This window comes from Choloepus didactylus, chromosome 8, assembly GCF_015220235.1.
Source record: "Choloepus didactylus isolate mChoDid1 chromosome 8, mChoDid1.pri, whole genome shotgun sequence".
Lineage (NCBI taxonomy): Eukaryota > Metazoa > Chordata > Mammalia > Pilosa > Megalonychidae > Choloepus > Choloepus didactylus.
The window spans coordinates 45303681-45321495 of NC_051314.1; the positions used below are offsets into that span (position 1 = coordinate 45303681).

General features: G+C 33.6%; 1 protein-coding gene across 4 annotated transcripts in view; it reads right to left on the reverse strand.

Annotated features, from left to right (window-relative positions):
* LRRIQ1 (leucine rich repeats and IQ motif containing 1) overlaps positions 1-17815 on the reverse strand; it is a 250333-nt gene that overhangs the window by 90553 nt on the left and 141965 nt on the right. For 3 of the 4 annotated variants that reach the window (XM_037847783.1, XM_037847782.1, XM_037847785.1), the window contains exon 23: positions 6544-6645. The exons of the other annotated variant lie outside the window; for it this stretch is intronic. In XM_037847783.1, coding sequence (XP_037703711.1) covers positions 6544-6645 — 102 coding nt within the window. The remainder of the gene's footprint in view (positions 1-6543; positions 6646-17815) is intronic. 4 annotated transcript variants of the gene reach the window in all.

Consider the following 17815-nt stretch of genomic DNA (forward strand, 5'->3'; position numbering starts at 1 on the left):
TAAAAAAAAAGGAATGTAAGAGGATACTATGAACAACTGTACACTGACAAATTAGAAAACCTAGATGAAATGGACAGATTCCTAGAAACACAAACTACCTACAGTGTCTCCAGAAGAAACAGAAGATCCCAACAACAGACCAATAAAAAGTAAGGGTAATGAATTCATAATACAAAAACATACGAACAAAGAAAACCCAAGACTGGATAGCTTCATTGGTGAAATTTCCCCATACGTTCCAAGAAGAATTAACATCAATTCTGCTCAAACTCTTCCAAAAAACTGAGGAGCAGAGAGCACTCAACTCATTCTATGAGGCCAATATCACCCTAATACTAAAGCCACCTAAAGACAACACACAAAAAGAAAATTACAGACCAATATCCCTTATGAATACAGATGAAAAAAATCCGTAACAAAACACTAGCAACAAGAATGCAACAGCACATTTAAAGAATTCTACACAATGATTGATTGCAACTTATCTCAGGTATTCAAGGGTGGTTCAACAAAAGAAAATCAATTAAAATAACACACCACATTAAAAGAATGAAGGGTAAAAGCCACATCTTAATTGATGCAGGCAAGGCATTTGACAAAATCTAGCACCCTTTCTTGATAAAAACACTTAGAAAACTAGAATAGTAGGAAACTTCCTCAACATGATAAAGGGCATATATGAAAAACCAACAGCTAATGTACTCAGTGGTAAATGAACGAAAGCTTTCGTTCTAAGATCAAGAAGAAGACAAGATACCCATTCTCAACACCATCATTAAACTTTTCCTATTTGCAGAGGGCATGATCCTATATATGGAAAACCCTGGAAAATCCACCATAAAAAGCTATTAGAGTGAATAAATTGAGCATGGTAGTGGGATGCAATATCAAAACAGAAAAAAATCAGTAGAGTTTCTATATGCTAGTAATGAACAATTTGAAGAAAAAAATTCAATTAAAACAGTAACTAAAAGATTCAACTATCTAGATATAAATCTAACCAAGGATGCAAAGGACTTGTATACAAAAAACTATAAAACATTGCTAAATGAAATCAAAGAACACCTAAATCAATGGAAGGACAATATGTGTTTACAGATAGGAAGATTAAATATTTTAAGATGTCAATTCTACCCAATGTCGTTTACAGATTCAATGCAATCCCAATCAAAATTCCAATAGCCTTCTTTGCAAAAATGGAAAAATGAATTGTCATATTTATTTCGATGGGTTTGGAGCACCAAATAGGAAAATCAATCTTGAGAAAGAAGTACAAAATTGGAGGACCCACACTTCCTGATTTCAAAACTCATTACAAAGTTACTGTAAGCAAAACACCATGGGACTTTCACAAAGACAGACATATAGAGGAGAATTTAATTGAGAGATCAGAAATAAATCCTCACATCTATGGCCAGCTAATTTTTGACAAGGGTGCCAAGTTCACTAAATGGGGAAAGAATAGTCTCTTCAACAGACGTACTAGGAAAACTACATGTCCACATGCCAAAGAATGAAGGTAGACACCTACCTCACATTGCTTAAAAAAATTAACTCAAAATGGATCAAAGACCTAAATAAATGAATCAAAACTATAAAATTCCTAGGATAAAACATAGGGAAGCACCTTCAGGACCTTGTGTTAGGCAAAGGTTTCTTAGACTTCACAAAAAATCATGAGCAACAAAAGAAAAAATAGACAAATGGGACCTTTATCAAAATTAAAAATGTTTGTGCAAAGGACTTTATTATGAAAGTAAAAAGACAGCCTACAGAACAGGAGAAAATATTTGGAAATCATATATCTGACAGTGGTTTAATATCCAGAATATAACAAAAAGACAAAGAAACCAATTAAAAATGGGCAAAATACTTGAATAGACAGTTCTTCAAAGAAGATATACAAATGACCAAAAAGTACATGAAAAGATGCTTCACATCATTAGCCATTAGGGAAATCCAAATCAAAACCACAGTGAAATACTTTTTCACAACCACTTGAAGAATTATATTTAAAAAATGGAAAATAAGTGTTGGAGAGGATGTAGAGAAATAGGAACACTTGTTCACTGTAGGTAGGAATGTAAATGGTGCAGCCACTGTAGAAGACAGTTTGATGGTTCCTCAGAAAGTTAAGTATAGAATTACCATATGGCCTGGCAATTCCACTTCTAGGCACATACTCAAAAGAACTGAAATCAGAGATTTGAACAGATATTTGCACACTCATGCTTATAGCAGCATCATTCAGAACTGCCAAAAGATGGAAGCAACCTAAGTGTCCACCAACTGACAAATGGGTGAAAAAACATACAATGGACTGATATTCAGCCTTAAAAAGAATGAAATTTAGATACATGTGACAACATAGATGAACCTTGAAGACATCATGTTGAGTGAAATGAGCCAGACACAAAAGGACAAATGTTGTGTGATCTCGCTGATGTGAAAAATTAGCGTTAAGTAAATGCAGAGAGTCAGAAACTAGAATACAGTTTACCAGGGGCTGGGTGGGGACAGGGAATGGGGAGTTAATGCTTAATTGATAAAGAGTTTCTATTTGGGGTGATGGACAAGTTTTGGTAATACATGGTAATAATGGTAGCACAACATCATTAACATAATTAACATCACTGAATTATATATTTGAATATGGTTAGAAGGAGAAAATTTAGGTTGCATAAATGTTACCGGAATAAAAATGTAACAAGAACCGAGGACTGTACAAGACTAACAGTGAATTCTAATACAACTATGGACAATAATTAATAGTATAATTATAACAATATTTACATCAATTGTGACAAGACACCACACTAATATGTGTTAATAATACAGAAACTGCATTATAAGAAAGGGTATATGAGAACTCTATTTTATGCATGATTTTTCTGTAAACCTACAACTTCTCTAAATAAAAATAAATTAACATATTTGAACCACAGTTCAAAAGGACACAGTTATCAGTAAATCTTCTGTTTTGTAAGGGGAGATAAGGAACCATAGTTATTGACAACAGCAGAAGACTAGGACTTAAGAAACTTGATTTTAAAATTAAATAAAATTGTCCCAGTAATGGGAGGATCTCAGACTTACCCTGCCTTCCAGAGAAGGTTATTGATCCAAAACCCAGTTTTTTCCTGACTTGCCTTGCTTCCAAAAGCCAGATATCTGAATGCGGCATTGTTTTCAGGAGTAGCAAATTTATAAGTTTTATCAGGTAAGGGTAGGAAAGCCATTTAACATATGTATAAATAAAAACAGGAATAAATGAAGAAAAAGGTTGCGTTTAATTTGGGGTTATGTGGTTTGTTATCATATATCTGAAAATCAAAATATATGATACAAAGTAATATATTTGGTACTTACGTTTGGTAATCATAATAACATTACTAATGATATTAAGTGAGGAACCAGCTAATTATAGGGCACAAATCAGAACTTGTTCACCATGTTTCCACTAGATTCTTAATATATATTAATGTAAGCTATGAGAAAGGAATGAAGACCAAAAACGGTTATTAGTTTCCCAGGGCTTTGCCTAATCTAATAATTAGCCTTAATTGTTTCTTAAACATTTTGATTCTAAGTTTGTATATACTGCAGGGTTATCTAGGAAACTAGGTAGTTTGGGGCTAGTTTTATTTAGATAATAAAAAGTACATTTTGGCTTATTTTATTTTGGTAAAGGAATTAATTATCCGATGCCCCTTCAGCCACTTACTTTCTGTATGGCTTTGGGCAAGTCACTTATAAAACTCAAAACCATTGTTCCCTTATCTCTAAGATGTTGCTGGTGTAATACTTCCTCATAGTTTCTGAGAGTACTGAATCAGAGACTGTAAGTAAAACTCTTAATGCAGTACTTAGCAAGAGCTGCAACAGATATCTCTGATAGTTAACGAGAAAATATAGAGCCATATCTTAAAACTCACCATTGCCAATGACTGACTGCATTTACTGAGCACTTACTATGTACTTATATTCTCTTTGTTCCAAGCATTTCACAAACAGGATCTCATATAATCCTGACAATACTCAAACAACTATGTATGATTAGTATCCAATTATACAGATTAAAAGTAATAAGAAAAAGAAAAGTTAAAATAAACTCCCCAAGGTCACACAGCTAAGAAATGGTGGAGTCAGGATTTAAACAGAGTGAGGTTAACTCCAGGGTCCACACTCAAAGCTATTAATCTAGGCTGTCTTTTAATGCCAGTATTGGATATAGAAGAGTTATGTCAGCTCTCCAAATTAACACTTGACACAGAATAGAAACAATTATGAGAAACAATAGTGAAATAATTACTATGCTTTAATTTCAACAAAACCAAGGAAATTATAAGACATTGCTGCCAAACCCCTGTGCCAAGATACTATTTCATACAGAATCATTCAAACTAAAGCTTCAGACAAATCTGTTTCAGACCCTCCTCACTTTTTGGTGGGGGGCAGGGGCAAAATGTGTATTAATTTCATTTGCTTTGTTTCTGAAGGAAAAAAATGTCCTTCCAATGTTCTAAAATTAGATTGTAGTGATGGCTGTATAACTGTGAACTTATTGACATTCCTTGAATTGTATTTTTAAAGCTGGTGCATTTTATAGTATGGAAATTATATCTCAATAAGGTTCTTTAAAATATTCACTCCCTACTAGGCAGCTGGAGTTAGGCAGCTGACTTGGAAGCTGACTGCCCTCCGTGGATGGGAAAATGAGGATGTGAGCCTTCGAGGTGAGTGAGGCCAGAGCAGCAGGAGTTAAAGACAACATGGGGTTAAACCTGGCAGTAATGATCAACTTATCTTTGCCTCACTCTTCTCCTCAAAAACAACAACAAAGAGGCAAAAAAAAAAAAACAACAAAAAAACATATTAGTTGGGTAGAAACAGTGCTTCCATATACAAATGATTTTGCCAAGTCCTCCCTTCCAAAAATGCCTTAAAATGACTGTTAGACACCATAAAACGTAATTCTGTGAAATTAATGAAATGCTAGAGGCACTTGAGATAGCCTTGGGAAAAAAGACAAAAATGCATATATACCTTCATAAAGTACATGTAGAAATGTTCTATGTTCTACAGGCCATTTTATCACTATTTTGAAATAGTTCTAGCATATCATATACATATATTAGTATACAAATCAACAATCATACACACATTTATAATATTATAGATGGTCATTATATTCACATTTCATAGAGCAAAAGAGAATGTAATTGAAGATGTAGGGAGAGCTTTCTCCTTTCCAGTTTCGAAATGTGTGCTAATTTAAAGGGCAAAAATGCTCTAATTGTCTCTCTTCCTAAGGCATTTCCTTTCTAATGTAACAATCCACTTATTTAACAGGTAACCCTGATTAAAACCCAAGCCTTAATTTATACTGGAAGAATATTTCATTTCTATTAAAATACGAACCAATAAATATTTATTGAATAACATACATTTTGATACCTTCAATGCCACCAAAGTTTTTAATGTTTTACTATGGAAAAATTTGAATATTAACTAAAAGTAGAATGGTAAAACAAACACCTATATACTATCATCTATTGATTCCACAATTTCCAATAATTTGCTACACTTGTTTCATCTACTTTTTTCCATGGATATATTTATTACTATGGTAATTTAAAGAAAATTCCATATCACATTTCTTTTACCTCTACAAATTTTAGTTGGCATTCTAAAAAATATAAATTTGGTGATTATCAATTTTTGTTTGACACATTACAGAACAAAAAGGTAAACCACAGGTATCAACTTTCAATAATGCTATGAAGATACATAAATTCTAAGATTTATTAAAAATCTACAAAAAACAAAGTATTGAAAATTCTAAATAGTTCAACTCATTCAAATATATTTAACTACTTTTTCCTATTAGAAATTACAATAAAAAGTTAGATAAAGTTATACAAAATTAAAATTAAAAAGTAAAATGGCAAATTTGTTTTTAAGTCAGTTTGGTTGCTCTATTACTTTAAATAATTTGTTTAGTATATAAGTCCATAATTCCTCTGAATGTTGACATCAGATATATAATCTGCCCAACCTGAATGTATTAATCCTTCCCACCAAAGTGAGTTGGGCAAGCTTAAATATTTTAAGTTCCACTGTATTGTTTATAGTGTTCAATACATATCTGTATATATTGGTAGTGAAATAAATAAATGGGAATATCATTTCAATATGTAATAAATTCCATTGATATAGGCTATTATATGTCATATAATATTGAAATAAAATGAATAATACTGACGGCATAGCATTATAAGACATTCACATAAAAATACAAGGACTTGAAAGTTCATACAATCATGGTAAAAATAGTAAAATACTACACTAATGTATGAATACACTCAAGGGCTATTTTAGCTTTAAGAGTTATATTTTGACTTTAATTCAAGTACATTTTAGACATAAATTTTCAAATATGTACTTAGGACTTATTAAGAATTTAAAACACTTTGTTTTAAATAAAATTTTCAATCTTTGTATTTCTTTTTACCTTTCTGTGTAACTGTGATTATACTATACCTTCAAAGTAACCATCTCTTCTGGACTGTGCCTTCTTTGGTGATTTTCTAAAAGAAAGTTTATTTTCATTGTTTTTGAATAATGCTAGGCGCACAGCAGGATCTAGACAAAAGGAATAAGAATAAATGCAGCTCATTCCTTCTCTGAAATTACAATATATATTGCTAGGTGGTGCTAAAAAATAATACCTCCTCTATTAGGTTTTAAGAAATTGATGGTGATGTTTTCAAAAAAAGCTCACATTACAAGGTAACCAACCATTAATCTTTTCTAGCTTATCTGATTAAACAAATTAATCATTTAAAATTTCTAGTTATGGATCATCTTTTTCTTTGGGGGGTTGTTTTACTGTTGATTATTTTAGCTTCCTTCTTAAATTCTTAATATTTCTGAAGAAATGAAGCAAAATTTCAATAAATGTATAACTAGATGAAAGACATTATTACAGGAAAAACCATATACCCTACTCCTTTTTTCCTAAATGTTGGAAAGCTGGGATAAAGGATATGGAACCAAGACAACAAATGAAATGAGGAAAAAGTAGGAAAAGATATTTCATCAATTAATGTAAAAAATAGTGGGTTCATTTTTGCCCTAATATATATTATTTATGTAACAAAAAAAGATGTATAAATTTTGCATATCTTTTTTTTATTTTTAATTGTGAACTTTAACATATATATATTTATATATATATGTATAGAACAGTGATAACTATCAAGTATGATTTCAAAGTAGTTAGCAAATTTCAAAGTATGTCTGGGGTCACAGTTCCACAATTTTAGCCATTTCCATTATTGTAAAATATAACATTCATACAGAAAGGTGTCATCTCTCAATGTACAGCTCAACAAGCAGTCATATAGGTAATTTCAATAAATGGTATGGGTTACAGTTCCACAGTTTTCAGTCCTTTTCTTATTTTGCAATACAAGGTGTATAAAGAAAGGGCGAAGGACCTTCAAGGCACAATTCAATGAGCTGCTACAGAGAAATCCCAATGGACACTATAGCTGTAGTTCCATCATGTCATTTACCTCCTTCCAGCCATTCTAACATCCCAGCATCCAAAAAAATTTATAATTACAGAAAATTTCAGTATTCATAGACCTTTGTTAAATCTTATCTTCTTTGTTGCTACCCCTTCCTCTCACTTAATCTCTTTCTCCAACTTTAGTGGTGTCTACACAGTGAACACCCAAACTTGTTAATATTAAAGGTGGTGTCGACAGTATGGGGAAGGGAGCTGCATCTGATAGTTGATCTTAAAGAGGCTACTGCCTCTGGGGTTTAGGACTTATCTGGTGGAACACTCTGGTGGATTTAAATTTCTGAAAGATAAAACTTAGTGAGTACATCTTTAATAGAATCTCAGGTAGGGACCTAGGTATTTGGGGACTACTTTTGGTAAGGGCATGGCATACTGTGGCCATTTGGGATCCAGCTGGAGCTTGCATAAGAGAAACTTCCAGGATAACTTCTCAACTCTATTTGGGATCTCTTAGCCACTGTAACTTCAGCTTGTTGCCTTTCTTTTTTCCTCCCTTTTGGCCAAGTAGGCGTTTTCAATCCCTCACTGCTAGGGCCAGGCTCAGTCCTGGGAGTCATGTTCCACGTCACCAGGGAGATTCATTCCCCTGGGAGTCATGTCCTTCATGATGGGGAAGGTTAATGAATTTATTTGCTGAGTTGGGCTGAGAGAGAAAGGCCACATCTGACCAACAAAAGAGTGTCCCTGGAGGTGCCTCTTAGGTATAATTATAGGAGGGCTCAGCCTCCTATTTACAAACTTAAATTGCACAAGAGCAAGCCTCAAGTCAAGGGCTTGATTTACTAAGTAGTGGGTTCCTAACTACACTTACTATATGTTTTATCCCAAGAAAAATGGTCAGTTTCTTTCATTATTTTCCCTTAGTTGTACAAGCATCATCACTCTCAACTTCAAACAATTATCATAATATAATACATCCCAAAGCTCTTATCAGCTGCTAACTGTTCATCCCTAGTATAAATGTGGAGTTGGTAATATTCCTACTAAATATCATCTTTAATAAGTAATGGGTAGTTTTTCCATACTACTTTGTCATTAAACCTCTGCACCAGTATCATACCTTATAAATATATCATGTTAACACTTATTTAGGTTAGTGGTGCTACTCTGTGGGTTACATGCCTTTAAAAACCATTTACAAACATGGTCACCTTCAATGTGTCATTGTAGCTTATAACACCATTAACAAGCCATAGTCACACCTGACCTTTCCCATACCAGTAAGTTCACTCTCATTATCATATCTGTACATACTAGATTATCTTTCACCCTTCACTAGCTTCTGACTATCTCTAGGTACCTTATATTCTACATTATTAGATACTTATTTTACATTTTTCAGAGTTCACATTAGCAGTAACATACAAAATCTCTTTTTGTGCCTGGATTATTTCACTTAGCATTATGTCTTCAAGGTTCATGCATGTTGTCATATGTTTCATGACCTCGTTCCTTCTAACTGCTGCATAGTATTACATTGTGTGTATATACTACATTTTGTTTATCCACTCATCTGTTGAAGGACATTGGGATTGTTTCCATCTCTTAGCAATTGTGAACAATGCTGCTATGAACATCGGTGTGTAAATATCTGTTCATGTCACTGTTTTCAGACCTTCTGGGTACATATTGAGTAGTGAAATTGCTGGATTGTAGGGTAAGTAGATACATAGTTTTCTGAGGAACTGCCAAACTGTCTTCCCGTGTGGCTGTACCATTCTACAGTCCCAACAGAAATGAATAAGAGTTCCAATTTCTCCACATCCTCTACAGCATATGCAGTTTCTTGTTTGTTGGATGGCAGCCATTTTCATTGGTGTGAGATGATATCTCATTGTGGTCTTGATTTGCATCTCCCTAATAACTAGTGAAGATGAACATTTTTTTATGTGTTTTTTAGTCATTTGTCTTTCCTCTTCAGAGAAATGTCTTTTCATATCTTTTGTCCATTTTATAATTGGGCTGTTTGTACTATGGTCATTGAGTTGTAGGTTTTCTTTATATACGCATGATATCAGTCTTTTGTCAGATACATGGTTTCTAAATATTTTCTCCCATTGAATTGGTTGCCTCTTTACCTTTTTGACAAATTCCTTTGAGGTACAGAAGCTTTTAATTTTGAGGAGTTCCCATTTATCTGTTTTTTCTTTCATTGCTAATGCTTTGGGTGTAAGGTCTAAGAAGCAACCTCCTAATACTAGGTCATGAAGATGTTTCCCTACATTAACTTCTAGGAGTTTTATGGTACTGTATCTCATATTGAGGAGTTTGATCCACTTTGCATTAATTTTTGTATAGGGTGTGAGGTAGGGGTCCACTTTCATTCTTTAGGATATGGATATCCAGTTCTTCCAGCCCCATTTGTTGAAGAGACTACTATATCCCAGTTTAGTGGAATTGGGGGCATTATCAAAAATCAGTTGACCACAGATCTGGGAGTCTATTTCCGAATTCTCAATTCAATTCCATTGATCAGTATGTCTATCTTTGTGCCAATACCATGCTGTTTTGACTACTGTGGCTTTATAGTAAGCTTCAGGCCAGGAAGTGTAAGTCTTCCCACTTCATTTTTCTTTTTTAGAATGTGTTTAGCAATTCAAGGCAGTTTTTCCCTTAAATAAATGTGATAACTAGCTTTTCCAACTCTGCAAAATAGGTTGTTGGAATTTTGATTGGAACTGCATTGAATGTGTAGATCAGTTAGGGGAGGACTGACATCTTAACAAAGTTTAACCTTCCTATCCATGAACACGGAATATCTTTCCACTTCTTTAGGTCCCCTTTTACTTCTTTTAGTAAAGTTATACAATTTTCTGAAGAGGTCTTTTACATCCTTTGTTAAGTTTATTCCTAGGTACTTGATTATTTTATTTACTACTGAAAATGGAATCTTCTTCTTGGATATCTCTTCAAGGTAGGTCATTTCTAGTGTAAAGGAACATTACTGACTTACGTGCATCAATCTTGTATCCTGCCATTTAGCTAAATTTATTTATTAGCTCAAGTAGCTGTGTTGATTTCTCAGAGTTTTCCAAACATAAGACCTATCATCTGAAAATAATGACAGTTTTACTTCTTTCTTTCCAATTTGGATGTCTTTTATTTCTTTGTCTTGTCAGATTGCTCTGGCTAGATAATTTAGCACAATGTTGAATAACAGTGGTGACAGCGGGCATTCTTGTCTTTTTCCTGATCTTAGGAGGGAAGGCTCTCAGCTTCTCATCATTGACTACTATGCTAGCTGTGGGATTTTCATACATACCCTTTATCATATTGAGAAGTTTCCTTCAATTCCTTCCTTTTGAAGTGTTTTATCAAAAAAGGGTGCTGAATTTTGTGATTGCTTTTTCAGCATCTATTGAGATAATCCTTTGATTTTTCCCTTTGGTTTGTTAATTGTTGTATTACATTGTTTGATTTTCTCATATTGATCCATCCTTGTATGCCTGGGATGAACTCCACTTGGTCATGGTGTATGACTTTTTTTTATGTGTCTTTGGATTAGATTTGCAAGTATTTTGTTGAGAATTTTTGCATCTATATTCATTAGGGAGATTGGCCTGTAGTTTTCCTTTTGTGTGGCATCTTTATATGGTTTTGGTATTACAGTGATGTTGGGTTCATAAAATGAGTCAGGTAGTGTTCCATTTTTTTCAATTATTTTGAAAGAGTTTAAGTAGGAATGGTGTCAGCTGTTTTTGGAAAGTTTGGTAGAATTCCCCTGTGAAGCCATCTGGCCCTGGGCTTTTATTTGTAGGAAGCTTTGGATGACTGATTGGATCTCTTTTTTTGTGATTGGTTTGTTGAGGTCTTCTATTTCTTCTCTGGTCAGTCTAGGTTGTTCATGTGTTTGCAGAAAATTATCCATTTCCTCTAAATTCTCTAGTTTGTTGGCATATAGTTTTTCATAGTATCCTCTTATGATTTTTAAAGTTTCATTGGGATCCACAGTAATGTCCCCCCTTTCAATTATCATTTTGTTTATTTGGGTCTTCTCTTTTTGACTTTGTCAGTCTTCTAAATGTTTGTCCATCTTGTTGATCTTCTCAAAGAACCAACTTTCGGTTTTATTTATTCTCTATTGTTTTTATTCTCCATGTCATTTATTTCTGCTTTAATCCTTGTTATTTCTTTTCTTCTATTTGCTTTAGGAATAGTTTGCTGATCATTTTCTAGCTTCTTCAGTTATTCCATTAGTTCTTTGATTTTAGTTTCTTCTTCCTTTTCAATGTATGCATTTAAACCTATAAATTTCCCCCTCAATACCATCTTTGCTGCATTCCATAAATTTGATTTGTTGTGTCCTCATTTTCGTTCATTAAAAATATTTAGCAATTTCTCTTGCAATTTCTTCTTTGACCCACTGATTGTTTAGGAGTGTGTGGTGAATGTTCTAAATCTTTGAAGATTACTGACTTCTAGTTGATTTCCATTGTGGTAAAGAATGTGCTTTGAATCATTTAAATTTTTTTTAAATTCATTGAGGCTGGTTTTATGCCCCAGCATATGATCTATCCTGGAGAAAGTTCCATGAGCACTAGAGAAGACATTATATCCTGGTAATTTGGGAGACAATGCTTTATATATGTTTGTTAAGTCTAACTCATTTATCACATTGTTTAGGTTCTCAATTTCCTTATTGGTCCTCTGTCTGGTTGATCTATCTATAGGAGAAAGTGATGTATTGAACTCTCCCACAATTATTGTGGAAACACCTATTGTTCCCTTCAGTTTTGCCAATTTTTGTAGCATGTACTCAGGAGCACCTTGATTAGGTGCATAAACATTTATGATTTTTATTTGTCTTGGTGAATTATCCCTTTTATTAGTATATAGTATCCTTTGTCTCTTATGACATCCTTGCATTTAAAGTCTATTTTATCCGAAATTAGCATTGCTAACCCTTTTTTCTTTTGGCTATAGCTTGCACAGAATATTTTTTTCCATCCTTTAACTTTCAATTTTTTGTGTTGCTGGGTCTAAGATGAGTCTCTTGTAAACAACATATTGATGGTTCATATTTTTTTAATCCATCCTGTAAATCTATATCTTTTAATTTGGGAGTTTAATCCATTTACATTTGATGTTATTACTGTGAAGGCAGTTCTTGAATCAGCCATTTTATCATTTGGTTTTTATTTGTCAAATGTGTTTCTTCCCCTCTCTGTATTTCTTTAAAGGTACCCTTACTGAACTCTTCAGTTCTGTTCCTTTCTCCATACCTCTCTGTCCTTTCTTTTTTTCACAACCTGCAGAGCTCTCTTTAGTGTTTCTTGTAGGTCAGGTCTCTTGTTAACAAATTCTCTCAGCATGTGTTTGTCTGTAAAACTTTTAGGGTCTCCCACAATTTTGAAGGAGAGCTTTGCTGTATAAAGAATTCTTGGCTGGCAATTTTTCTTTCAGAATTTTAAATACATCATACCACTGAGTTCTTACCTCCATGGTGCCTGCTGAGTAGTCAGTAGTTAGTCTTACATAGTTTCCCTTGTATGTGGTGAATTACTTCTCTCTTGTTGCATTCAGAATTTTCTCCTTCTCTTCATCATTTGACAATATGATCAGAATATGTCCCAGAGTGGGTTTATTTAATGTATTCTATTTGGAGTTTGCTGGGCATCTATGATTTGCATATTTATATCATTTAGAAGGGTTGGGAATTTCTTTGAACACTCTTCCTAGCCTTTTACTGTTCTCTTCCCCTTCTGGAATTCCAATGATTCTTATATTTATGTGCTTCATGTTGTCCATTATATCCCTGAGATCATTTCAAAATTTTCAATTTTTTTCACCATTCGTTATTTTGTCCTTTCACTCTCCACCATCCTATCTTCGAGTTTTGATAATTCATTCCTCTGCCTCTTCAAATCTGGTGTTATCTGTCTCAAGAATATTTTTAATTTGATCAACAGTATCTTTTATCTCCGTAAGATCTGCCAGTTTTTTAATTTACTCTTGCAAATTCTTCTTTTTGATCTTCTAATATCTTCTTCATGTCCTTTTTATACTGAACCAATGATATTGATGTTTGTGAGTACTTCTTTGATTAATTGCTCCAAGTTCTGTGTCTCCTCTGGCTTTTTATTTAGATATTTGGTTTCTCAGTATCTTCTGTTTCTTGATATACTTTATCATTTTCTGTTTTTGGTTTTTTTTTTTTTTTGCCTCTTGGCATTTGTTTATCTTGATAGGGTTCTTTTAGTATATGCTGGCTTATTTGAACATTTATTTATAATTTGACAGAGCTATAGCTTGGTGGAGTGCAGTTTCCCTGACCTACCAGCAGATCGCACTCCTGAGCCACGTCTTACCCTGAAGCCAGTTCCCCCAACTTTGTCTATGCACTGAGTGGGGGTCCAAAACATGTGGAGGTCCAATCAGTTTACCAATTTTCTGTGTGCACGGGGGACCACCATCCCTGTGGGTGGGGGTGTGCCCTGTGCAGTTTGGCAGGGAGTCTGCTCTAGGACACAGTGGTCTCGGCCATTCCCGGGGCTGCGGGTTGAGCACTCTGGTGCCACAGAGATGTGCATCTCACCTTCTAGGTCAAATGCCCTACAGTCCCTCTCTGCCAGGTGCCCATGAGTCTCTGGCATTGGGGAGGGCTCCTGGCACTTCTGTTCCTCACCCCTGCCTCTAGGCTATGCACACCATGGGCTTCCATGGAGGAAGAGTGGATGCCGTTACAAGCCTACCGAATCTGAATTCCATGGGGAGCTACCCCCTTCTGTGACTGTCTGCCTCCTCCAATGACCAGTCCCTGGCACAGGGGCTATTGCCTGCCATCTGTGAAGGGTCATTACCCATGCCAGGTACTAAGGACAGTGCCTGGGTCATGAAAAGCTACTCCCCTCCCACTGTCAGTCAGCTCTAGTCAGCCATTTGCCGGCAGCGTTCTTCGTTGAACACTCACCCATTTTCTAAATGCAGCTTCTTTGTTTCTCACTTTTGAAGTCCCTGCCCAGCTGATGGAACTCTAGAACTGCTGTTCTGGAGTACTTTCTGTCCTTTATCTAGTGTTTTTCACAGAGGAGAATTTTGCTCTGTCTCTCCTAATCTGCCCTCATGGAACCCCCTTGTATATCTTTTTAAGCCAAGAACATCCAAAATCTATTAATTTTACAAAATAAGTAGGATGATTAAAATATAGGAGCCAATAAATTTTTATTGGTAATGAATAGTTTCATGGAATGTAAAATTGAGGATTTGATGTAGTTACATTAGCATAAGTTTTTGCTTGTTGGACAAGTTTAAGAAAAGAAGATATTGAAATTAGTATCACAGGTTAAAATAGAGAGTGGGAAGTTGTGAATTTAAAGTAGGTTAACATAAAACTACAATTCAGGGCTGCTTGCATTTTTTTTTTTTTTTTAAATCTTACTAATCTGGCAAAAAAGTAAGAGACTTGAATTTCTGATTAATATCTTATACAATAGAAGTGCCTATGCAAATATGGGAAGATAAGATTTTTAAATATCATAAAACCCAAATTATATATTTTAATGAAAAGTTAAAGTAATTTTTTATAATCTGAATTACAGAAGCAGAATAAATGCTATTTGCAGAGTTATTCTCTAGCATAAGCAAACTGAAGATTTCTACTAGTCTTCCAGTACTAACTTTTCCTATGTAAAATTTACATATGTCACAGGGATTATATTTCTCAAGATAAGGGGAAATTTTGGTTGATATTTGGGGACATCCCATAATTATATGTGACCCCAAGTATTATAATAATTTGGATGCTTCTATACAAATTCCATATTAATGTACAAGAGTAACAAAAAAACTGAGTAATATATTTCATAGAACAAATGTTATACATCATCTAAATCATTTACCAAAAAGGATTAACTTGTCAAAAGGAGCATTAGTCAGTCAAGGAAGACAGATAACCACAGGCTTAGGAATTGTTTTGCTCCTTAAACTTGCCAATCTTTTTATATATTCTCTTGCTCGTCTTGCCTTTCTATTTGACCTATATATTTTCTGAGAAAAGACACTACAATTATTCATACCTAGGTTAGATCCCAGCTCCAACTTTTACTAGTTGTATGACTCTGAACATACACTCTTAATCTCTGCCTCCTCCCTTCACCAACAGAATAAAATTCTGACCCTGAAGTATTACTGTGAGAATTAATGAGATAATGTGCACAAAAAGGATCAGGCCCAGTGCCTACCTATAAATGGCACTATTAGACATATAATTACAACACAAACAACATTTCCAACTTATGATATTCTTGGGAAAAAACTCTAAATCCTTAATAGATTAAGATGAGATATATAAGAAATAGAGGGAGTAAAAGTTGCTTACATATAACACATCAAATAAAAGCTCTGTATCTTTCCTAAGTTCCTTGGCACTTGAGAAAATAATAATCTTTTTATTATCTTATTTCTTAATATGTAAAACAAGAATAATAATACTCATACTATTATCAAGATTAAATAAGTTAATACTCATAAAATATTTAGGAATTTGTCTAGAATTTCCCACAGGCACATAATACAAATAACTTTATTCCATATTTTTTATTTCAAAACATTCTGATTGCATCACCTTATATTGACTTTAATTAAAAAAACAAACTCAAATTACAAATGGACAATCATAAGAAGCAAGAAAACATATAATAATTCCAGATGGGGGAATATCAGTTGGTTTTAATAGTCCCTGAAAAATACACTGAATAAGATAGAATTCTTACCCTCAAAAATACACAATCCAGTAAGAAAGCCAGGGGATAAGGATATTGTAAGTAGTACATCTTCTGTTACCTTTTTCTTGCATTATAAAGTCAATTTTGTACATTTGAGTCTATTCTTCTGAGAACCTCAGTGGAAGGACTACATATATTTTTTTTTCTTTTTGGCCCCTGGTCTGACTTGCATAGTGTCTGGGAAATAGGTATTAAATGCATTTTGAAATTTATTTTTAATTGCGGTAAAATATACATAGCATAAAAATAAAATTGTCCAAAGAATGGACAATTCTTTGACATTAAGTACATTGACAATACTGTGTAACTTTCATCACTATCAATTTCCAGACTATGTTTCATCATCCCAAAGTAAAATGCATACTCATTTAGCAATAACTCTCCATTGTCCCCTCCCCTACTCCATTTTTATACTTATAAGGATTTAAGCCATGTCTATGCAAAATTAGCTCCTATTAGGCATGTGGCTCAGGATTTGACATTTTATATCTTTAACATAATATAATATTAGTAACATAATATTAGACAATTTTGTGTTTTAAAATTATTTTCCCAAGTATAATCCTTTTTCAGTTTCTCCAATCTAATTTTAGCTCACTGGTTTATCTTATTGTTAATTTTTATACATCAAAATCTGGTTATTACTATCCATTTTCTGTATGTGCCAAGTACAGAAGTGCTGTAAATTAGTTTTAAGTTTAAGGTTGATTGACCAGCTATATTTCATCATCTTACAAGTAATATGTACTATTTCCTAATTTAAATTTGCCTCCCCAAATATAAATGTATTTAAATGGCCATAATGTACACACAAACTCATACACATACACACTGTGAAACACACATAGAATTTTTATCTCATTTATTGCTAATTCAGTTCACAATTACTTATTGAACATCTAGTATGTGCCAGACATGGTGTTAGAGTTCTGGGAATTCAGTAGGGAGCAAGCCTCTGCCCTCAAGGATCTTACTATTCAAGTGGGTTTTATTATTCTTTTGTTGAGAGTACAAAAAAGTCACATGATCTAAATTCTTGTATTTTTTTTTTTTTTTTGGAAATTAGTGAGGTAAACAAAATAAATTAACAGTAAATTTCATTTTCCCACAGTTTTGTCTATACTGTTCCCTTTTGTTCCCTCCTCCTTATTAATCCTTATTTATACTATCATTTTGCAACCTATTCACATTGTTTCCCTCTTTTTAAAGTCCCATGAACTGCTTAATTCACATTCAAGTTTGCCTTTCTTATCTTCTGCCTGACTTAATTCTTGGTTGTGGATAAATGTTACCAAGATAGTGAATCCTTAGCATGTACTTAACTGTTATAAATATTATAAATATTTGCTAAATGTTATAAACAGCTCCTAGATGATTCTTATTCTTAGCAGTGGCTCTACCATCACAACTAAATTAATGTTTGCTTCATCTTACTCTTTTCTATAACTATGAAACGTGATATGTATAAATATGATAAATACAAGTAAACCATGCTACA